Here is a 25006-nt window from a genome sequence, read left to right on the forward strand (position 1 = left end):
AATAGGGAAATTCTTTGCATGAAATTTACTTAATTTTTATAGCTGAAGGGCCATAATAATAGAAAGTTAACGTTGATTATTCCCTCAGAAATCAACAGCACAACGAGTGATCTTTGAACATCATAAACCAGCTTCCTCAGAAGACTAATAACACTCTATCAGCCTCTCCCCCACTTACTCTTGCTCTCACATAGCTACACTCACCTAACTACATCTTCTCCCAAAACACCGTCCCAGAAATCTAAAAGCGGAAAAACTTTTGGCTATGTTAGCAGCTTTTTATGATACAGTTGAAACATTGTCTGATCATAATGATCTCCACAAGGTGATGGAAACTTTAAGACAAGTGGAAAGACCAACAATTAGCTGTTATGAAAGAATGAGAAAGTTAGCCGAAATCATACTCAAATATGTTGTTTCATCACAAAGAGAGAGAACAGATGGTCAAACAGTTTTTTGGTCTTCATTTTCTGGGTAGAATTAATAGAATAATTGCCACTCTTAGCAAAGCATAACGCATGCATAGTAGACAAAAATAATCACTTGCTTTATAAAATTAACCATGCTAGATGTTTGGGCTCTGCTCTGCCGAAGTTGAAAGTCTAGTGGCAGGCAGCCAACATGTTAACAAATAAATAAAATGTGGTAAGTCCTGTGGGAACGTAGAAAAGGGCATGACTCTGGAAGCCTCTGGGAGCGAGCACAGGGCTGTGGAGACACTAATATTTAAACTGGGCTTTGGAGGCTGGGTGGGCATTTATTAGTTTAAAAAGTGGTAGAACAATCTTCCAGGAAGGTAGGAACTGGACATGCCAAGGCTTGGAGTCATGGAAGGCTAATCACAAAATAAATACATCTCCAGCATTCAAGGGAATATCCAACTGGAAGCCACATTCTGTATTAGGTAGAAAGTAATTTTATTATGCTATTAAAGTAATTCACAATGGATGCTTAAGAAATTTAAGAGAGGAGTTAGCTTTGAATTTTAACAGAAGAGTTTGTTAATCACAGAGTCTTTACTTGTGGGCATGTGGGAGTACGGAGAGGTTATTCGTTTCAGTGCTTGCTTTTTAGTACAGCATTTCCCTTTTTCAAGAAGCTGATTGGAGTCAGGAATTTTGTAGCTTATTTCAGAAAGGTTGTGACTCTCAATTCTAGAAACTTCTGATTACCAACATGGTTTTATTTCATACCCAGAAATTATAGACAGTATTTTTTTTTTCTGTCTGCTTGTTCTTCTGGCCACTGCATTAGTGTCCAAAAATTAGTTATGGTCAGAGCTGTATTGTCAGAAGTAAGTGTGCAAATGAGAATTATTTTGAGATCAGGACTCACTACAAAGCAAGTTATCTATATGGTTATGGCCTACGCATTTTTAAGGGCCAGTGAAAATATTTGAGATCTGAAAAATAATTTATTGGCTTCAAAATACAAAAATAAAATGGGAAAATAAGAATCAATAGATGTTTAATTGTCTACAAAAGTAATAGCAACCACTCAGCTTCATCCCAACTGTTTTCTAGCTATATCAAACATATTTAATATGGGACATGGATGCCTTTTATATGTTTGATGTGATTTAGAGTAAAGCCTCCAAAAATTAAAATGTTCATAGCCTTCAAGCTCCTCAAATTTCTTGGCTCACCCTGAGCATAGCATCCACGTTATTTATATTTGTATACTGCTCTGGGAATCTTTGATTATAAGAATCTATAGCATCTGTTTCCAGGGAGACAGCAGGTAGAAGGAATCATGAGAAACCTAGGCCTCAACTCTTGCCCCCATCTTCATTTCATTTTTGTTAACAGAGGACTGGTTAACAGTGACTCAGTTCCCCATGACACTGCTTAGCCCAGAATCATGTCTGTTGCCTCATTCTTCTTGTTCTGGAGAGTCAAAGAACTAAAATATGTAAATGAGCTATATTTAGGTTTGTAGATAAATTTAAAATTCTTAGATAGGAGATACCATGTTGCCAGCTTATGATATGTTAGTTACGAGGGATTTCTTTCTGTTAGTTATCTAAAACTTAGAATTTATTTTTGTCCAGAAATATGTTACAAATGATTGGTAGTTTTTGAGATTGCCCCATAAAAGTTTCATAGATACATAATGTACTTGATTTATTTTAACCACAACTTCAACATTGTTTAAGACATAGTTTCTCCCAAAATAATTAAAAGCAGAGACTGAAACGTCTATTTTTACATCAATGTTTATAGCAACATTATTCACAATAGCCATAAGGTAGAAATAGCCCGAATTGCCATCAACAATTGTGATGGATAGACAAAATGTAGTGTATACATACAATGGAATGTTGTTCAGCATTAAAAAGCATTGACATTCAGATACATGCTACAACATGAATGACCTTTGAAAACATTATGCTAAATAAGATAAATCAGACACAAAAGGACAAATATTGTATGATTCCACTTATGTGAGGCACCTAGAATGGGCAAATGCATGGAGAGAAAGTATAAAGACAGTTTGAGAGGAGGGGGAAGAGTTATTGTTTAGAGGGTACAGAGTTTCTGTTTGGGATGAAGAGAAAGTTCTGGGAAAGCATAATTCTGCAACACATTGTGAATGTACTTAAATGCTACTAAAGTGTACATAGAAAAATGGTTAAGATGATAAATGTTATATATATTATACTACAATAAAAATATAGTTTATACAAATTGAAATCATTCTTGAGTTCCATCTCAACAGTAGGTACCTAGCTTCTCAAATATAGGACAAGGAAGAGAACAGATACACTCAGTATCTGTTAGGAGTGATGCTAGAATTTGGTATAAAATAGAAGAATTTAGGGGCACCTGGGTGGCTCAGTTCGGTTAAGCATCAGACTCTTGGTTTTGGCTCAGATTGTGGTCTCAGAGTTGTGAGATCGAGCCCTGTGACAGGCTCCTTGTTCTGCGGGCATCTGCTTGGGATTCTCTCCCCTCTGCCCAACCCCCCCGCCCCAACGTGGGCACACGCACACTCTCTCTCAAATAAATAAATAAATCTTCAAAAAATTAAAATAAAATAGAAGAATTTCATATTTTTCTAATTCTGAATGTTTGATAAAAATGTAATGATGTAACACAACAGAACCAGAGTCCATAGTTTATAAGTATGACATCCATAGTCATGCCCCATCCTAGCCCTCCAGTCTTCTTTCACATCTCCTTCTGCTTCCCTCCCAGGTGTCATTAACACTGCACTAAAGGGGCATTTTTCCCATCTGGTGAAGTGGGAGGAGTAGAAGGAACGGAGAAGCAGGAAAGCAAGGTCCTGGCCAGGATCACATGTAAGCTGTGCCTTTGTAAGTCAGGATGGCCCCTGGTTTTGTTGTTTATTTAGAATTGAAAAGGTGGAAGCAAAACCATACTAACAGTGTGAGTTCCAAGCATTGTCAGTAAAACCTATTTGACTGTGTATGCTTGATACTGTTGGGTGCCAACTATGGTGGATACTTCAGGCTATCTTGCTAAGGGTGTCTTGTGATCCACTGTCGTCATATTCCTTATTAAGAGAACTCTTTGTTTGTTTGGAGTGATGATATGCTCAGTTAAAAAACTTATCTTCCAACCTTTTTTTCACCTAGGCATGGCCAGGTGGTCCAGTCTAGCCAATGAAAATCTTCCAGGAAATTTTGGGAAAGTTTTAGCTTTCATGATGTAGGTGCTTCCTTTTCCTCTGCTCCTCTTTGTCCAGTGAGGCATGGCGATATAATTCCAGAAGTTTTAACAACTCTTGTTTTCATGAAGATGAAAAACACTTGCTAGTTCAACAGTGCAGGAATTTAGAAGGAGCCAGGCTCTTGATGATGTTGAACAGTGTGGATTCCCTAAGTCTGGGCTTCTTAGGTGAGAAAATAACTATCTCTTTAAGCTACTGATAGTTAGGTGTGGCCATGCATCTACTGGGGAAGGGCAGAAATTCCAGATGGAAGGAACAGAAAACCCAGAGGTCAGAAATAGGAGGTGTGTGGGGTGGAAGAAAGGGATGGAAAATATGTGGTTTATTTTGGTTGGAGCATAGGGTATGTAAGCGAAAGTAGAGGGAAATAATTTTAAAAGGCAGTTTTAAGCCAGATAGTAAAAGACCTGACCTTCCAGGTCAGAGAATTTCATTTTTGTTATAAAGGCAATGGAAGGATCCCTCAAGGCTTCTGGAACAGCAGACTGCTACGATGAAAGCTATCCTTTGTCAAGCAATGACTTGCTTTATTCAGTGGTGGGGGGCCAGTGTGAGACTGTTTTACTCATCTAGGTTAGAATAAATGAAGGCCTAAACCAGGCAGGGACAGTAGGAATAGATGGGAGGGGTGGGTAATGGGAGATACTTTCAAGACAAAAAAGAACAGATGTTGATGTGTGGAGTAAATGAAGGGTATCTTCTCTATTTCTGACTTTTATATCTTGATGATTGAATGTGAAATACATTGGCTGGCTAGGAACCAGGGTTTTTTTCTTTTTGAATAGAACGTAAAGAGAATATTATAGTTGAAGATTTCTTTCTAAATGCTAAAACTCTAATGGATAGCCTGTTTATTTCTTCCTTCTGACTTCAGATTTTCCTTGGTGAAGATTTTAATGAAGTGAATCCTTTGGAATGAAGTCTCTGTGAGGTTAGAGATAATGTTCTGGTCACTGCTATTTTCCCAGCACCTAGATGAGTGTCTGGCACACAGTATGCCTTCAATAAGTATTTGTTGAATAAATGAATGAATGGATTATTCATTATCTTTGGAAATTTTGAGGTGTGCCATCATTTTTATTTAATAATATCAGGGATTTTTAGACCAGAAGAGGACTTTAAAGATTGCCTGGTCTAGTCTAGTATTTTCAAAGGAAACTGATTCACAGAGAAATTATGGTGCACAGATAGGATTTTGTAAGTGTATGTGCATTACATTTCTAGGGACCAATAAACCAAAAGGAGAAAATAATATTTGTGTGCAAATCTGCCCCAAACCATCTTTATATAAATAAATATGTAATTTTTGGTTCCTATATGCCTAATACTGTTCAAGATGTGGTAGGACAATTAAAAAGAAGATTGAGATCTAATCCTTATCCTCAAGAAATTGCGGTGTAGTTAAGGAGATAAAATGAAGGCATATGAAATACGTAGAGCACAGTCAAGAACTATAATTGGGTGGGATTGCATATATGGATTCAGGAAAGGAAGAAATTAATGTGACCTAGAAGCTCCATTCTGTAAATTTTTAAAAATATTTATATGAGGGGGCGCCTGGGTGGCTCAGTCGTTAAGCGTCTGCCTTCGGCTCAGGTCGTGATCCCAGGGTCCTGGGATCGGGCCCCACATCGGGCTCCCTGCTCCGCGGGAAGCCTGCTTCTCCCTCTCCCACTCCCCCTGCTTGTGTTCCCTCTCTCGCTGTGTCTCTCTCTGTCAAATAAATAAGATCTTAAAAAAAAAAATATTTATATGAGGACATAAGTAATGCAATTTATCAAATTATCAGCTGGCATGAAGCTGAGCAGAGTAGAATTCAAAGTGAATTCAAAACAATGGGGTGAATCTAACGAGGTGATTTTAAATAGTGTAAATAGCATAATAATGCTTAATAAGAGGTTAATGATAAACCCTTATTGAGCTTTTACTATGAAACGGGTACTATTTAGTGCTTTACCTTTGTTATTTCACTTGATCCTCATTTTACTTCATGAAACTTATTTTTTTAAGATTTTATTTATTTGAGAGAGAGAGTGAGAGAGAACATGAGCACATGAGCAGGGGGGAGGGGCAGAGGGCACGGGAGAAGCAGACACCCCCGCTGAGCAGGGAGCCAGACGCAGGGCTTGATCCCAGGACCCCGGAGTCATGACCTAAACTGAAGGCAGATGCTTAACTGACTGAGTCACCCACGTGCATCATGAAACTTACTTTAATTCTCATTTTAAGTGTAGATGATGTTCCCAAGATCAAATAATTCATAAGTGATAAATCCGTGCTTCAAATTCAGATCTAAACTCTTATCTCCTACTAAATCATATTGCCTCAGTAGTTTTAAAATGGATAAACATAAACTTCTGTATTTATATATTTAGTGTGAAGCCCCTCACTAGTTTGAGGTACAAATAAGGACATTTATCCTTATAATAAGCAAATTAAATATTCAAGACCCCAGCAGGTCAATGAGCACGTGTCCAGTCCAAAAGGGGCTTTCTTTGTAGTCGCTCAAAGTCTAACGCTGACTAAGACATTCATTTGGAGTCCAGCAGCCAGATAAGGGAAGGACTGGCAAATCTCCTCGGGAGTTGAAAGGTTCCAATTTCCAGCGGTCACTGCTTTCGTTGCAGCCTTATCTGTGGTTGAGAACAGACCCTGCACAGTTGGATGCAGCTTGCTTCTCTGAAGTGGAAATGGCACCATTGCTAGGACAGAACCCTGCACAGGCCACACTCATCCTCTATGTGGGAGGAAGACCGCACACTCTCTAGCTCTTGCTGGACTAATAGCAATTACATTGGACTTCCACCCTTGACAGCTCTTTGGTTTACATTCATCTGCTCAGCCATTGTCCCAAACGTACCTTCAGCAACAAGAGTCAGGTTGAATAATATTTGTGTGCAAATATTTGTGTGCAAATACTTTAGTATGAGCCATGTGCTGTGTTGGAACTGGCCCTTACTCTACAAACACTTTTGTTCTAGTATTGAGCCTGGGGTTATCAATCCAGACTGTTCCTTCTGTGATGGGACCCTTCTTACCATTGGACCTCAATCAAGAACATCTCAATCCACAAGATCTAAAATAATGTCAAATCTCCAAGGAGAAGAGGCCTTGATGCCTTTCCTTCAAGACACCATGTGTCTCAGGCATATTTACTTAACTCCTATCTACTCATAAATTCTACATATGATACCAGTCATACTGATGCCTCCCAAATGTATCTTTTGAGCTGAAAACCTCCCCTGAGAACTTCAAATTTGCATGTTCGTTTGCCTGCCCAATGGAGATCTTCCATTAACTGGAGATCTTCCAGGCATTTCAAACGTAGTAAATCCCAAATAGAACTTCTGATTCCTTGCTTCCAGACCTGTGCCTCCAACAATCATTTCAGGACCTCAAAAGATTCAGATATTCAATCCACAAAACTGAAAGTCTGACTAGATCCCTGCTTTTCCCTCTTGTTCCACATCCAGTCCGTCAGCAAATCCTGTTGGCTCAATCTTTATAACACGTCTTAATTCCAGCATATCCTACCTTTCCCCTTGCAAATACCTTGGTGCAGGCCACCATCATCTCTTGCTGGCACTGGTCTTCCTGCTTCAATTTCCCTTTTTCTAACCTCACAATCCATTCTCCCCATAGCAGAGTGGTCTTTCAGTAATGTAGTGAAATCGTATCTCTCCTCTGCTTAAAATCCTTCAATGGTTTCCTATTAGTTTTAGAATAAAATCCAAATTTCTTCCTTCATCTTATACCACATCTTCTTTCACTTTCTCTACGTGCAGTCATACTTGCCTCCTCTGTATTTAGAACACACCAAGCCACTTTGTATCTCAGGGCTTTTGTCTTGCCATTCACTCTCTAGACTTTCTGAATGGTCGGTTCGTTCTCATCTTTCAGGGTTTCCGCTGAAATTCCACTCTTCAGAGAGGCTTTTCTTAATCAATATAACAAAAATAGCCCGTACCCAGATATGCTCTATCTTATCGCACTTTCTTTTATTTTGTAGCACTTATCACACTATCTTGTTTTTTATTTTTTTTTCAAGATTTTATTTATTTATTTGAGAGAGAGAGAATGAGACAGAGAGAGAGCATGAGAGGGGAGAGGTCAGAGGGAGAAGCAGACTCCCTGCTGAACAGGGAGCCCGATGTGGGACTCGATCCCGGGACTCCAGGATCATGACCTGAGCCGAAGGCAGTCGCTTAACCGACTGAGCCACCCAGGTGCCCAACACTATCTTGTTTTTTAAAAAGTTGTTTAATTCTTTGTCAGTTGCCTTTCCCCCTTTGAGTTCCATGAAGGTTGGGACGGGCTTGCCTTTTCTTGTCTGTGTCACCAGTGCTAAGCTTCTAGCACATAGTAGGTACTCCACACATAATCTGACTCACTTTGAATAGTTGTGAGATGTCTGTTGCATTTCAGAAGTAATTCTTAGCCTGTTTTTTAACAGCTTAGCTCAGTGATTCTCAATCCTGGCTTCATGTTAGTCTCATCTGGGGAACTTTAAAAAAAAAAAATAGCAACGTTTTGTCCCCACAGCACATCCATTAAATCAGAGTCTCTGGAGGTGGGACCTAAGTACCATTATTTGAAAAGCTCCTTTAGTTGATTAATCTACAACCAGCATGGGATATCTGTGGGTAACTATTATTCCCTCCAGATCACCTCCTTTCTTCTTTCATTAATGCCATTTAGTATGATCCTATTTCAATTGATTTCTCCAAGAAATGTTTCTGGAGAGACAGAAAACATTTCTTTGTGGCCGTTACCAAATGATTTGTAAAAGCCACTTGAAATTTGGTGTTTATCTGTGGATCACAAAACTTGTTCCCTGACCATGTAGACACTTTCATCCACCTGGGAATGGGTTTCTTTGGGGTTCCAGGATAACAAATACTTCATGGGAGAGAGTTTGTGTAGATGTGGCCATCTATGAGGAATTGTGGTATTCAGATTGCACTCATAAGCTTTTGCTTTTCGTTTACATTTTCACTTTCCCTGCGGTCGGATAGTCTCCCAGATATGTGCATGGTGGGCTGTCCATTTAATCGAAGTATTATCATCTGCTGAAGCACTCCATATTAGAAATGCTTTCCCTGACCATTCTACCTAAAATGGTACCGAGCCACTGTCATTTCTCTTCCCCCCTTGCTTTATTTCTGTTTACATAAATTTTCACTAATTGACAAGTATATTTATTTGTTTATGATGTGTTTTCCTCTACTAGGATATAAGCTCCACAAAGCTGGGATTATGACTGTTCATTGCTCTATCACCAGTAGTGTTTATATATTTGTTGAAAAGATGACAGGATGCATAAACAGTGTTCTGGCAACAGGGTCCCAAAATTGATTGCGTTTTCTCCCTTTCTTCCTTCTTTTATTCCCATGGCATTTTGCTATATCAGGAAATATCACTTAGGAAAAAGAAATGTTAGTGGCACTAGGAAACATTTTGTCCAGGATTTAACAGTCTCATTTTCCCCAATAGTAGTAGTGAGCATGCATGTAATCTATTTACCTCAGATATTAATTTTGATAGCATATAATCCATAAAAATATTCCCTGTTCATAGCAAAACAATGTCCACTAATGTGTGATATAATGAAGGAATGTCTAGTAATTCCTGGGGCAAGAGTTTCTGTGGCTTATAGGGAGCTAGTTGAGAGACATTTCTCACGAGCTTCCTATTTGAGGGCATCATGATCGGTATACAGAAATACAGGTATACAGATGGGGTACAGAAAAAAACAGGCATTTTCTGCCTTCTAGGATTTTATAATCTATTTAGTGACATAAATAAACCATATGTGTGTGAAATGTGAGAATGATAAAGTGATAAAAGAGATGCAAAATATAAAATATAAAATAGATTCAAAATGCAAATTGAATTAGTATTATCTTGGGAGATATATGTATGTATGGAGATATATATATCTATATATAGATATAGATATAGATATATATATTAGTTGAATCAGACAGACTGGCCTAGAATTTCTGAAAACTGAGCTTTAATGTAGAATGTGAAGGCAATAAAGAAAGTAGATGCATTCCCTTTGGTGCTTTTCTGTTCACAAGCCCTGAACTCTTTACCTAACTCTTGCCTGGATTCTGTTTCCTTTTTATATAACATGTGATTTACCTTTTTCTTCTTTATGGACTTGTAAGTTGTAATGTCCAGCCAGCTGCCATGAGAACAATATAAGAGTTGTTATTTATTTATATATTTTTTAAAAGATTTATTTATTTGACAGAGAGAGACAGTGAGAGAAGGAACACAAGCAGGGGGAGTGGGAGAGGGAGAAGCAGGCTTCCCGCTGAGCAGGGAGCCTGATGCGGGGCTCGATCCCAGGACCCCGGGATCATGACCTGACCCGAAGGCAGACACTTAACGACTGAGCCACTCAGGCTCCCCAAGAGTTGTTATTTTAAATCATATATTGGCTATAAACAGAATGCTAGTCAGACTATGTCTCTGTTGTTGCTTATTAGATTATATTGGACTCTTGAGCTGGACACCTTCTGTTTGACAAGACTGTGTCTTGATATTTTTCTATCCTGCTCTGTGTCCCGCTGGGCTGCCCTGTAAGAACTGGTTGGGTTCAGCCAGTGGGGAACATAGGAGATGGGCATAAGGGAAAGCAGTGATGTTTGAGTATTGTTCCCCTGGCTCCCTGTCTCTTGGGTCTGTACCTCTCAACAGGCAACGCTCCGTACACAGTTCTTTCTGTCTCCTGGCACCATTAACTGGTACCATTCCGCTCATCTCTTCAGGTTTAGGGTGATAACCTCTCCCACCCTTTGATTAGCCTTGAGGTATTGTACTATCCCTTGGGCTTTCCCTCCATCCTATCCTGACCTTTGTAATTCGTCTCTGTTTTAATTGTTCCTCAAAGTATTTCATATGAGTTGCCATTGACTTCCTGTTGAGCCTCTGACTGATCACCTTGCCAAGCAAGAAGGGAATCAGAGTCTGAAATGTCTAACCCTCTAATCCTGTGGTTGGCTCCACTGGCAACCAGCTCCCATTCTTAGCTCCATTCCAAAAGTTATTAACATAGGAAAAGACGCCTTTAAGCTTTCATCATTTAGGAGCCATCCCATATATCAGGGAGGAGGAAATTGCAATACAGGTAATTAGGCCAAAAAAGGTAGAATGTTGTCTCACTTTGGTCATATGTTAAAACAATAAGCTGAAACTCTGCAACCCTCTGTATTAAATCAAGTGAACCCTTCAGGGAATTTGGGATTGTATTCCAAATTTTGCTGAGCTAAGTAAGCTGAGAAAGTTACTCAAACCTAACACATCCTGGTTTGTTTGTTTGTTTTTTCCCAGAACAATACCCACAGGAGTTAGGATTCAATGGAGATAATTTTAGAAAAGCCTATTATTAGGGAAAAAAGACAGTTATTTAAATAATTTTGAATTGTTATATAATCACTAAAGATGAAAATGAAAAATGAAATTCTGTTGTCATAGCTCTGTAAGGTCATCATTTTTGAACTGTGTGAAAAGCACGTGGGACAACTGGAAGAGATGATGTCATCCTTGGATACATATGTTCTTGACCTAGAGTATTCTCAGACTGATCAGGGAATCAATAGTTGCCAGGAATCGCTCAAACAAAATTATAGTAATTGTAAGCATAAAATAATTTTCGTGGTTTTCTTTGACTAACTCCTGGATTGCAATTTGTCCATATTAGACTGACAAGATATGGCAGCTGCTGTCTCAAGTGTCACATTGGCACATTCAGCATGTGGGTTTCTATTTTAACGTTGAAGAGGTGGGCAGTAGGCCATTCTTGATTTGACTCACTTAGTAAAACCCTAAAAATTGAAATAAATTTCAAAATGATATGAAAAACATCGATGATATTTAAGGTGTTATCAGTACCTAATATACCTAATAGTGGTTTAAAATTTAATAATTAAATTCTGCTGACTGAATAAAGATTATACCAAATCTGTAAAGGAGAAATAAATGTCTGAAAATTTGGCATTTTTCTGGAAACAAAGAACCGTCAAGGCTGAGAAACTGCTAATACATTTCTCTTCTTAAATAGAAGTTAGAAATAAGTATTTAAAATTCAAATGAGAGATGCATTTAAATACCATACTAATTTGCACATTTACCTCATTTTCCACAATATTTCAACTATACAATGATGATATGGAGAGAATTATGTGTTTCTATATTCTAATATATTTCATCCTGGCAGACTTTATTATTAATTTCTGTAGAACAGACATCATCATTTTTAAACATTTGCACAAAGAATTTGCACAGGAGAGACATTGTTTGTTTTGGACATTTTTATCCAGTTAGTATTATAGATCTTTAACTTTTTTTTTTTTATTTGAGAGAGAGAATGAGATAGAGAGAGAGAGAGAGCACGAGATCCAAGAGGGTCAGAGAGAGAAGCAGACTCCCTGCTGAGCAGGGAGCCCGATGCGGGACTCGATCCCGGGACTCCAGGATCATGACCTGAGCCGAAGGCAGTCACTTAACCAACTGAGCCACCCAGGCGCCCTAACTTTTTTTTTTTTAAACTGTCCCGATGGTTTCTTTCTTTCTTTCTTTCTTTTTTAAAGATTTTATTTATTTATTTGAGGGAGAAAGTGAGCGAATGAGAGAGAGAAGGAGCAGAGGGACAGGGAGAAACAGACTCCCTGCCGAGCAGGGAGCCCAACACGGGGCTGGATCCCAGGAGTCCAGGACCACGACCTGAGCTGAAGGCAGACACCCAACCAACGGAGCCACTAAGGTGCCCCTAACTTATCTTTCTGAGTTACAGATTTAATATTCAGTATTTCACATTTGTATCATTTTTGCAAATAATACAAGAAAGAAATCCCTATGTACCTTCTGAAAATGTGCAATTTTTTATGCTTAAAAATTGTCTGCCAGTAAAGAACTTTTATAATTCAACAATAAATAACGCAATTAGAAAATGGACAAAAGACTTGAATTGACATTTCTTCAAAAAATATAAATGTCCAAAAAGCACATGAAAAGATGATCAATGTCATTAGTCATTTGGGAAATGTAAATCAAAGCCATATTGAGATACCACTTCAGACCCACTAGTATGGCCATAAAAAAGGGAGCATAACAAGTGTTGGTGAGGACGTGGAAAAACTGAAACTCTCATACATTGTTGGTGGAAATGTAAAATGGTGCAGCCGCTGTGAAAAACAGTTTGGTAGTTCCTCAGTAAGTTAAACGTAGACTTACCATATGACCCAGTGATTCCACTCCTAGGTATATATATATATATATATATATAAAATAATTGAGAATAGGAGTTCAAACAATAACCCATATGTGAATGTTCATAGCAGCTCTAGTCACAATAGGCAAAAGGTAGAAACAACCCAAATATCCATCAGAGGATGAATGGAGAAACACATTGTGGTATACCCATATAAAGGATTATTATTTGGCTAAAAGAAAATGAAGTAAATACATGCTACAAAATGGATGAAACTTGAGAACAATGCTAAGTGAAAGAAGCCAGATGTAAAAGGTCATATGTTACGGTTCCATTTGTATGAAATATTCAGAAGAGGTAAATCCACAGAGACAGATTGCAGGTTGGTGGTTACCTGGAGCCTAAGGGGTGAGATGGGTAGTGGAAATGGGGAGTGAATAATGGATATGGGGTTTTGGTTTGGGGGGATGAAAATATTCTGGAACTAGATAGTGGTGATGGTTGCCAAACACTGTGAATATACTTAAAGACATTTTATTTGTAGCCCCTTTAAATGGTTATAATGGTACATTTTATGTTATGTGTACTTTACCATAAAAAAAAAGAAAAAAAATTGTCTACCTAGTCATAGATTCAGGATATTCTTTTGAGTCAAGAATGTATATTTATTCTTGTATATAATAGAAGAGATTTCACTGTTTTTCAAAAGAATCATTCTATAATCGGATGAAATGATACGTTTTTGAGTGAACAACAAATAGCCATTAAGAATGTGCATTCATATTGATTTTGTGACACCTTTTGAATTATGTGATTAGAATTCCCAATCTTAAACCCAGTGAAATCTCACAAGCTCAGACATAATGCTGTATTTCAAGTGACAGGTACAGAGTAAGGGTAGGGATCAGAGACAGGTTTTAGAGTTAAGTGGATCCATATTCTGCTTTTCTAATAACAGATGTGGGACATTGGGCAGGGTACAGTAATCTCTCAAGTCTTAGTTTTCTCACAAGTAAAGTGGGAATAATTTCTATTTTACCATGATGTAAGAATTGAGTAAGTACATATATGAATAGTATTTAGTCCTGGACCCAGCATATAGTAAATGTTCAGTATGGGAGTTACTTCTAAGACAGGCTTTTGTGTACTTTTTCTAACATAATCCTTTTATAAATTCTGTGAGGTGTTTACCTTTGGTGGGAAGGAAGCCCACTCATCCTGCCTTAGCAGGATTCTAATTGGGAGGGTGTCTTTTGATGTGCTGACTAAATTCTGGCACAAAGCAGTAATTTTGATTAAATGAAGAGGTCTTCAGTGAAAACAGTCACCTCCCTACTTCCACAGTTCTCCTTCCCCCCACCTCATCTCTCTGTGTTCTGGAACCCTTTCTGCAGAAGAAAGCAATCTAGCTTTTGGTAGAACTCTAGTGCTAGCTCGATGTGGATCCCTTTACTAAAATCATCACGAGTAGGACGTGTTATCATGGCCAACAAAAAGATGGTTATTGCCTATTTGAAGTTTATAAAGAAAGAAGGAAGGAAGGAAGGAAGGAAGGAAGGAAGGAAAAGGGAGACCAAGAGGGAGAGAGGGAGGGAGGGAGAAAGGATGAGCCGGCAGAAAGAAAACTGATCTTGTTTCTTTAAGCTCAGAATTACCGATTTCAAATTGGTCCAAGGACCCAAACTGTGGGGCCATGTGGGTCACACTCGCTGTGATATTCAGCCAATTGCAAAAAGAAGCCGCCATAAAAACTCAAAGGAAATCATGACTCTTGCAAAACAAAAGACAAAGGGTGCGCAAAGGATCATAATTCAAATGGGAAATCCGCCTGATAGTCCCAGCTCAACAAGAAGGCTTTCCACATCTCCCTGACATCAGTCAGCTTGCTGGAGGTCAGCTGTACCTAAAGCAGTTTTGCTAAAGGGTGTGAAGAAAACACTTAAGTGTAAAACTTATTCCCTGATCCTCAAGGAGTTTACAACAGCGCTGGAGAGATTAGCCGTGTAACTAACACTCCAGGGCGGTCAATGAAACGTGACAAACGAGTTGGCAGGGGACTTGAAGGCGGAGGAATTTACAGTTAAGGATCATTTGGGGCAAGGGGCTTGTCAAGTAAGACTGTAGGAGGTGGGAGGTAAGCTAGGCGCTAAGTGGCGGGTAGGATTTTAGGTGGGCGGGCAGGCGTGGCGTTGGGAACCGAAAACTCTCGGACAGCGCCTACCGGGGTGGCGCGCGCCGAGGACAGGCCTAACCCCTTGGGCCACGGCGCGTGCGCAGTCCAGCGCCGGCGCCGGCGCCGGGCGCGCGTCCCGCGCACAGCCGGCCAGGATTCGCGAGCGCGAGACCCCGCGCGCCAAGGCGGGAAAAGGCTCGCGCATGCGCGGCTCGGAGCTCCGGGCTCGCCAGATGGGGAAAGGGAGGTGGAGTTTCCAACAGAGAACTTGACCCGTTAGCAGCCGCGGCCATGGCGGCGCACTCGCCGCCCTCACCGCTCCCTCCGCCCCCAGCGCGACAGTTGGGCCCCCGGTCCCCACGTGTTGGGCGGGGAACTGTGGTACACGCAGTACGCAGCGAGGCCTCGGGTCTTGCGAGCGTAGTGCGGGAGGACGTCGTGGACAAAAACGATATATGCTGGCGGGGCGAAGAAGGGTCAGGGGGCCGGCGAGGGCCAGGGCAGGCAGCTCCGGCTCAGGCTCCACTCCTCAGCTCGCCCAAGGGGTCCAAGCGGCTAGAGGGCATCTCGGTAGAGGAGGCGATGGTGACCCGGACGCAGCTGCTGGAGGAAGAGCTGAGCAGCCTAAAGGAGGAGCTGGCCCTGTGTCAGGTATCGAGGTGGCCGCCGGACTTTCCCCTACTCAGCGGGGCCGGGGCCGGGCCGTTGGGGAGGCGCGCCCCTCTCTCTCTGCCTTAGGCTGCGTCGCTGCGCGGGTTCGGGACCCACCCATCTCCGCCCCGCGGCGCTCCCTCTCGGCTTCCACACCCAGCCCGGCCCGCTGCTTGGCGCTGGGGGGACGCGGCAGCGCCCGGCTCCCCGACCTGGGGCTCCCGCCCCTCTCCGGACAGGCCGGGCAGGGTTCGCCTTGGCGCCCTGGTTTTGGTTTTCTTCATTTGGATACCACCAAAACGTGCAGTCGCACCGCCCCCCCCCCCCCGCCCCAAAGCCCAAGTTCCCGGTCGTGACTGTTAAGTGGTACTTGGAGAGGAGTTGAGTGCAGTCCACTAGTTGTTATGTTGAACAGGAAAGTTGAAACACGTCTATTAAAATCTATCGATGAAGGAGCCTGTTTTTAATTTTCAAACCCACACTTGTTCTTAAGTCAACCTAAGTTAAACTTAAGTGGTAAACACAGATCAATAATTTTTAGGGAGTCAGGCCGGGAACTTTCACACAGAATAGATGATGCTTAATGTTTATTAACTAGCTATACTAATTCTATAGCCCTTGAGAGAGAAATTTCATTTTCATGTCATCTTGCCAGTGAAAAGCATTTAGTAAATCAATTATGTTAATTTACTTGCCTGTTATTTGTAGAGTTATTAAAGATGGCTTGGCTGCACTCATGTTCAAAGAGATTTGATTTCATTTTAGTTTTGCATCCTTACCACCATCTCTTCTCTGATTTTACCAGAACCTTTAGACAGGGTTGGGCGATATAAATGTTGGGGATTCACTCAACAATAAATCTTTTAATCACTCTGTCTTCAAGATAGAACCAATTAGGAACTGCTAACAACCAAGGTAACTTTATGAACACTATCATCAGTTTAGATTAGTAAAAATTCATGAAATTGATTCTTTTTCATAGTTTGTTCTATTGGGTTCTTTTGCCCCTTTAGCAGGTCCTTGGTGATTGAGTCAAAGCTGTAAAAACAGGACAATTTTATTCAAATTGAATATGCATTTGCTTAAACAGGTTGGGGAAATAATATGACTGCTTCTTTTTCATTTTCCCATTTTCTGTTCTTCACTGGATAAGGAGCAAAGGAACAAATAAGAGACACCAGTGAACTAAAGCATTTTTTCACCTACACACCTCACCCTTGGATAAAGATGTTAACCCCTGATAAAGGCTTTTGTTACTTTGACAAGTCTCAATCTCAGATGCTCTTTACCTATACCTTCTATACTTTCCTCTTTCCCTTTGTCTATATATCCCATAGTTACAGCTGGCTAAGGAGCTGAGATACTTTTTATAACTGACTTGATTAGGGAAATCACTCTGTTGGAAACAGCCCACTGACCCCATCCCCCAAATCCATTCCCTATTCTTTAAAAATGTAGTTTCAAATACGGTGTCAGCCCTTGTGACGTTGGCAATATATGGACTAGGAAGATGATTAAAGTGCTCTAGACAGATGTAAGAATAGAGATGGTCATAGAGGTGGTTCTTGAGATTTTTGTAATATTGACACTGTTAGATGATCATAGACATTCCAGTAATGTGAGATCAGATTGGCAGTAACCCATTCAAAACTGGTCAGACCATACTCCTGCTTTTGGGGAAACTTGGGAGAAATAATAATTGAACTCCCAATTGTTTTATTAAAAAAAATTTACATAATTCACTTTTAGACCTTTTTTATTTGTTCTACTTACTCAGCTAGAAATCACATTACCCCAAAACATAGTATTAACCCTGTTTTTCAAACCTTTCAAAAATTGCAACCCAAAATAAATTCATTTTTCATCTTAACGTAGTAAGTATATGCACATACACATACCTAGAATTTCAGAAAGAATGTTTACCCTAACTGTTCGTCGTGCACTCTGATTTTTCTTTTAAATTCTACTTTTTGAGAAAATACTGCTCAGATCTACTAAATTAATTTGACATAGAAATGGGTCAAATGTACAGTTTGGGTAAAAAGAATCCTGCTAATTAGTCTCTGGTCATTAATAGTAGCTTCATACAGATTAGTTGTTTTTTTCCCCCCACATTTAGCTTACAGGAATTTCATTATATGTACTTGGTGGAGAAAAGAAAGTTTGAGTGGGTCCATGTACTATTCCACCCCATTGGAATTACTCAGAATAAGCATAAAAAGAAAACAATCTCAATTCCAAGTGTTTCTCATCCAACTCTATGTGATTGTAATATTAAAGGTTTCTTTTTTTTCCATATGGCTCCCTACTAGCAAGCAACATGCACATAATGCTTAGCTGAAGAAAACGATTAACGTCAATGTGGGGAGAAAAGCTGTCTGTATTGGACCTACTGAGGATAAGACATTGGCTTCCTAATGTAGCTTTTCCTAATGAAATTTCAAGGGTGCTTCAAAGGACGTTTTAAGTTTGTGACATTTATGCCTTATTCATTGATTTAGAACCCAACTTCACCGTACTCTTATTAATTTTGATTATGAGTTTCAAGAATGTGTTCTATTTGCAGTTCAGGTTATTGCAAGTGTGTGTGTATGTGCACATTTATCACCACCTGTAGAATACCAGAAGAGAAGAAGTAATGCTATATATGTGTGTGTGTGTGTGTGTGTATATGTGTGTGTGTGTGTATACACACACACACACACACACACATATACACACATATATATATGTGTGACGTACATATATATCTCTCAAAGCTATTTCCTTTTTCAGTAGCAGCCAAAAATACTCACTAAACCTATAAGCCAATTTTGGATTAAAAATTATTTAGGGCATTTAAATGAAATATATGTTGATACCTGGCTGGATCAGTTGGTAGAGCATGCGACTCTTGATCTCCAGGTCGTGTTCGAGCCCTGCATTGGATGTAGAGTTTACTTTAAAATAAAATAAAATAAATGAAATATATGTTTATTACTTCAACTTTAGTGATGAAACTAAGTTTAATGAAGCATGTGATGTTGGAATTAAGATTATATGACTAGTTATATTTTTTGTTAGATATTTAGGTGTGTTGGAAACTTATCCGGTCATTCATAAAGAAAAAAAATTTTGAAAACCTACTGTACCATTAGAATTCTCACCAGTGTTAGTAGTTGTATTTTGGTTATGTGAATCTTTTTGTGCAGTTATTTTTCATAATGATAATTTATTGAGAGGCCACTTTGTGCCATACTTTGTAATTAAATTCATTCCATTGTTTTGTGCCATACTTTGTGCCATACTTTGTAGTTAAATTCGTTCCATTGTTTTCCCTGGGTTCTGATAGGCAAATTATTTATTAAATGCAGGAAATAGTTTTCATATGTTTGTTTAATTCATTCCTCCAGTAGAGGTAAATTGAGGGTCTCTTATGTTGCCAGACACTGAACTTGGTGCTGGGAAAGTATGTACCCAGTGAAAAAGATAATTTTGGTTGTCTGTGTCTGCAAAGTTGATTCTTATTTCTATACCAGCTGATACATGAAAGTCAAGGCCAATCCATTACTAAGATAATTTAGACTCAGATCTCCAAGCATTTAGTCAACTCTTTTGTAGGCTGAGTTTAATAAACTCTGTGATGTAGATTTTTTTCATCAGATTTTTTTGGATTTCTCGCTATATCTCTTTCACTGTGCTAGAGCTAAGTCCTTTGTTATTAAGTCATATTTCCCTATTTCCCTGGCTCAAGTTATGATCCCAAGGATCGAGCCCCGCATCAGGCTCCCTGCTCAGCGGGAAGCCTGCTTCTCTCTCTCCCACTCCCCCTGCTTTTGTTCCCTCTCTTGCTGTCTCTTTCTCTGTCAAATAAATAAATAAAATCTTAAAAAAAAGTCATATTTAAGTGGAAGTAACTCATAAATGATGAAAACCTACTCTTTTACATTTTTACCTAATGCTAACCTTTCTTAGTATTTTAGGTAGAAAAGTTGAGGTGAAAATACATGTAAATCTTTGCTATTTTGTTTTGAAGTGAGCTGTAAGATAAATTTATAGATAATATTGGTTTCAAGGGATTTTGTGATTTCCTCAACATGCCTTTTAAAAATAGAGAGATTACATAGCAGATTATGTTGCATGGCTTATTCTTTCTTACCTTCACTACCTTCCAGGCAGGTTATGACGTGATTTATATACTGGCATTTCTTGTTTTTAATTTGAATCATTTTAATACCCAAACTCTAAATTCTTGTTTCTAAAGGGATAAAGTAAAGCATGATATATAGGAATGTTTAGGTAAGTAGTACTCTCTAGTACTCAGGCTGTCAAAAGTCTTTTGAAAACAAGTTATCAATCAAACAGAGTAGATCAAAGATTTGAGCATTAAAAAATGAAAACAAAAGTTTTAGAAGTATATAGGTAGATATATTTCTAATATCTGAGTAGAGAAGGCCAGTTAGAAAAATTGATACATAAAATCCATAAGCCATAGTGGAAAAGATGGATAAATATGAATATATAAAAGTAATAATTACCCTTTTTCAAAAACACTCCATCATAAAATTAAAGAAGCAACAATATACTAGGAAAAAATATTTGTAACACATTTGGTAGACATAAGTCTAATTTTAAGATTTCCAGCAATAACTTTTATATTTCATTGGCAGAACTTAGTCATATCCATACATAAGAGGGGCCAGGCTTTTAATTGGACAGCAAAGAGCCAAGTGGTTTCAGTTACTAATAGGAAGGAGAGACTGGATGATGGACACAGACACAAATAGAAGTATCTGTCACACAAGTAAAACCAACCAACCAAATATAATACTGTGAAATGTGCTGTGAAAAAAACAAACAGGGTAAAGGGTTATCAGAGACTTACGAGTTTGGGTGGCTATATAGTAGGGAAGATTTCTCTTGAGGTGACATTTAAGCAAAGACCTGAATGAAGTGAGGAAATAATCTACATGAAAATCTGGTGGATGGTACATGTGCAAAGGCCCTGGTACAAGCAGAACAAGAAAACCAGTGTGTATAATGAATGGAGAGAGTGATAGATGAGGTTGTGTATGGGGTCAGATAATGTGGGGTTTTGTAGCCTTGTTACAGATTTTGGATTATTTTCCTAATCTGATGGGAATCCATTGGAGGATTTTGAGCTATAAGGAGGCCAGGGGATCATCATGGATGGCTAGGCAAGAGATGGGGTTGATTTGGACTAGGAAGATGGTGGTGGAGGTGGTGAGAAGTGGTTAGAATGGAATATATGTTGGAGGTAAAGACAATAGGATTTACTGATTGGATATGAAGTATGAGGAAAAGAGAACAGAATTGACTTGTAGGTGTTAGGCCTTTGAACAAATGACTTGATGGTGGTGTCATTTTCTGAGCTATAGAGAGGAGTAGGTTTGTGAAAGAGTAGGAAATCAAGAATTTTTTTGGATAAGTTAAATTTGAGATATCTATTAGATATTCAAGTGGAATTATTGAGTAGGCAGTTGGAGATTGGAGTCTGCACCTAGGGGTGGAGAAAACCGCTAAGGATGGAAATGTTGGAAGTCCTCAGTGTACAGTTAACACATAAAACTGTGGGACTGAATGAGGTCCCCTAGAGCAATGGTTCTCAACCTTGAGTGCACAGAATCACCTGAGGGACTTTAAAAAAACACTGGTGCTTGAACCTTACCTGAAACCAATTAAATCAGAATCTCTAGATCATCACTATTTCTAAAAACTTCCCCCAAAGTGACTTCTGGCTCTCAACCACAGCTGTCATAACAACCGACCTAGGCATTAAGACTAAAACTGCCCAGAAAAATGAAACAAGATGAAACCAGAGAGGGAGACAAACCATAGGGGACTCTTAATCTCAGGAAACAAACTGAGGGTTGCTGGAGTGGAGGAGGGTTGGGGGGATGGGGTGGCTGGGTGATGGACAATGGGGAGGGTAGGTACGATGGTGAGTGCTGTGAATTGTGTAAGACTGATGAATCACAGACCTGTACTCCTGAAACAAATAATACATTATATGGTAATAAAAAAAATTAAAGAAGACTAAAACTGCCCATTGTCTATGGGATTTGGCTACATAGAGGACCTTGAAAAAGGAATTTAGCATCATATTGGGGAGGGACATCTGACTGGAGGATGTAATAGAGTGAATGGAAGTGAGGAAGTGGAGACCATTATAGGCAACTCTTCCAAGGAATTTTGCTGAAAAGGGGGGCTGAAAACTGGAGTGGTAAATAGAGAACAATTCTCTTTTGGAGCCAAATTTAACCATGATATTCAGCATTCCAGCATTTACTTACAACCCTAAAGTGCGGGTGGTAGAAATAGTAAAAGTGAATGTGGAGTAGCAGTGTAAGAACTTCTTAAAATAAAGCTTTCCTGTTATACTTTGCAAGAATCTATTTTAGAGTTACAGAACTAGAGATCAAGTAATTGTTTTTTCATTTTTTAATTTAATGTACTGTCTTCTCTGATTTAGCTACAAAGCAGTGCATTAAAAATGTCTTTTGTTTCTTTAAGGCTGATAAAGAATTTGTATGGTCTCTGTGGAAACGTCTCCAGGTGACAAACCCAGATCTTGCACAAGCAGTCAGTTTGATTGTGGAAAGGTAAGCTCCCAAGTTATTTTTCCATGAGGATTTGGTTTGTTGAATTTGTTTTTCCTTATTATTAAAATTAAAACTTGGCAGTAAGTCCCTAAAGAGATTTGATTTCCAAATGAATGGGGAGCATGATGTTATAATTATTGGACTTATTTCAAGGGGGGCCAATTCACCAGATACAAATAGGCCGTATCTCCTGCTTGTATTCTGACATATTTGGGAAGTTGGCAGGTAAGAGATAAAACTATGACTCGGATGCTGTGTGTGTCTCTTTGTGTCTCTCTGTGTGTGTATATGTTTGTGTTGAGCTATTAAAGCTCAACTTTAAAAATTGGAGAAGTACCTGTTATTTGGCTTTTTACTCTGAAACTGCCTCTGTTGACAACTTTCTAGACATGATCCTTCCTAGACATGGCTTGCTTTTCCCCTGAGGTAGCTGCAGTGTGTACTTCAAAGCCTGAGATGACCGTGCCAGAATAGAGTAAGTGTTCTGGAATAGACTGAGGGATTTCACTTAGCAGTCTATATTACACTGTGGTGGATGCCCATTCATTTAACTGTTAGATTATTGGCCCTCTTCTTGGTCATTAGAAACAGTGGAGTGATGCTGGGTACTCTTTACCAAACATTTGGTATATAGTAGTCCCGTGATGCTTTGCATAGCAATTAAAACACTTGGTTTCCTGTTAAATGGATTTCAGTACATTGCCTAAGGAAAAGCTAAGCATATGGATGGATGCCTTTTTCTTTTTCTTTATTGGAATCATGATTATATAATCTGAATATCATTTTTTGTAACTTGAACTTTATTCACCTTTGGTGTGTCTAGCGCTAAGATCATTCCAGTGTTCTCTGGAATTAACTTTTTAAATTCTGTGAATCATACCTATGTATAGTTTTACCATCCTTGGTTATTGTGAACTCTTAAAATAGTGTAATTACTTTCTCTTCATGTTGCTTATATGTCCAGCTCATCAGTTTTTCCCTTTTGATAATCAGAATTAGCCTTTTGTTGCAGTACCCTGTTACTTCCTCAGTCATCCTTGAGATAAAATGTGATCACTCACAATCCCATTCTGTTTTCTAGCTGAATAAGACTTCTAGAAGATATATTCTTGGGATTTCAGTAGTCCTTTCTTTTTTTTTTTTGAAGATTTTATTTATTTATTTGACAGAGAGAGACACAGCGAGAGAGGGAACACAAGCAGGGGGAATGGGAGAGGGAGAAGCAGACTTCCCGCTGAGCAGGGAGCCCGATGCAGGGTGCAGGGCTCGATCCCAGGACCCTGGGATCATGACCTGAGCCAAAGGCAGACGCCCAACGACTGAGCCACCCAGGCGTCCTCAGTAGTCATTTCTGTGATTCTCTCGTTATACTCCTCTCATTTTATTTGTATATATTTTCCAATTTTCTAATTTGGTATTTTTATTTATTTATTTTTAATTTAAATTCTATTAATTAACATATAATGTATTGTTGGTTTCAGAGGTAGAGGTCAGTGATTCATCAGTCTTATATAATACCAAATGCTCATTACATCACATGCCCTCCTTAATGTCCATCACCCAGTTACCCCATCCCTACACCCCTCTCCCCTCCAGCAGCCCTCAGTTTATTTCCTATGATTAAGAGTCTCTTATGGTTTGTCTCCCTCTCTGGTTTCATCTTGTTTTATTTTTTCCTCTCTTCCCCTATGATCCCCTGTTTTGTTTCTTAAATTCTACATATGGGTGAGATCATATGATAATTGCCTTTCTCTCATTGACTTATTTTGCTTAGCATAATACCTTCTAGTTCCATCCACATCGTTGTAAATGGCAAGATCTCATTCTTTTTGATGGCTGAGTAGTATTTTATTTATACATACCATACCTTTATCTGTTCATCTGTCGATGGACATCTGGGCTCTTTCTATGGTTTGGCTATTGTGGACATTGCTGCTATAAACATTGGGGTGCAGGTGCCTCTTTGGATCACTACATTTGTATCTTTGGGGTAAATACCTAATACTATAATTGCTGGGTCATAGGGTAGCTCTATTTTCAACTTTTTGAGGAACCTCCATACTTTTTCCAGAGTGGCTGCACCCAGCTTGCATTCCCACCCACAGTGTAAGAGGGTTCCCCTTTCTCTGCATCCTCGCCAACATCTGTCGTTTCCTGACTTGTTAATTTTAGCCATTCTGACTGGTGTGAGGCGGTATCTCCTTGTGGTTTTGATTAATTTGGTAGATATTTTTTTTAAACTCGCTAAAACTATCTTTAATTTTCACTTTCTTCTTGTTCAAGACAAATATTAAAATACTGGGTCATTTGTCTTATCCTTTGAGATTTCTATTTTTCAGTATACATAATATACATATAAAAGTAAATATATATAATTTGTAAATAAGTGCACATATATTTGGGGGTGGATACTCAAAAGCCTTTTGCTGGTAAGGTATGTAATGGAAAATTTTGGAGATTATTGCTTTACAGCTATGATTCTCGAAATTTTAGTGTGCAAAAGATATACCTGGCAAATTTGTTAAAAGGCACATCTCTGGGACTTTCCCCTGATGAACTGAATCTCTAGATGAAGTCCAGAAGTCTTTTTAAAATAAGCTTTCCAGATAATTCTGATGTTGTCCATATGTCATACAATGAGAGACTTTGGAATTTGAGTTGACTTTT

The 25006-nt window shown here is 39.0% G+C and overlaps 1 protein-coding gene across 2 annotated transcripts in view; it reads left to right on the top strand.

The window, feature by feature from the left end:
• Positions 1-15377: 15377 nt before the first annotated feature.
• CNTLN (centlein) overlaps positions 15378-25006 on the top strand; it is a 298123-nt gene continuing 288494 nt past the window's right edge. For both annotated transcript variants that reach the window (XM_028107236.2, XM_028107237.2), the window contains exons 1-2: positions 15378-15737; positions 22251-22339. In XM_028107236.2, coding sequence (XP_027963037.1) covers positions 15378-15737; positions 22251-22339 — 449 coding nt within the window. The remainder of the gene's footprint in view (positions 15738-22250; positions 22340-25006) is intronic.

This window comes from Eumetopias jubatus, unplaced genomic scaffold (assembly GCF_037043125.1).
Source record: "Eumetopias jubatus isolate StellerSeaLion01/CBP00866 unplaced genomic scaffold, mEumJub1_p1.0 scaffold_15, whole genome shotgun sequence".
Lineage (NCBI taxonomy): Eukaryota > Metazoa > Chordata > Mammalia > Carnivora > Otariidae > Eumetopias > Eumetopias jubatus.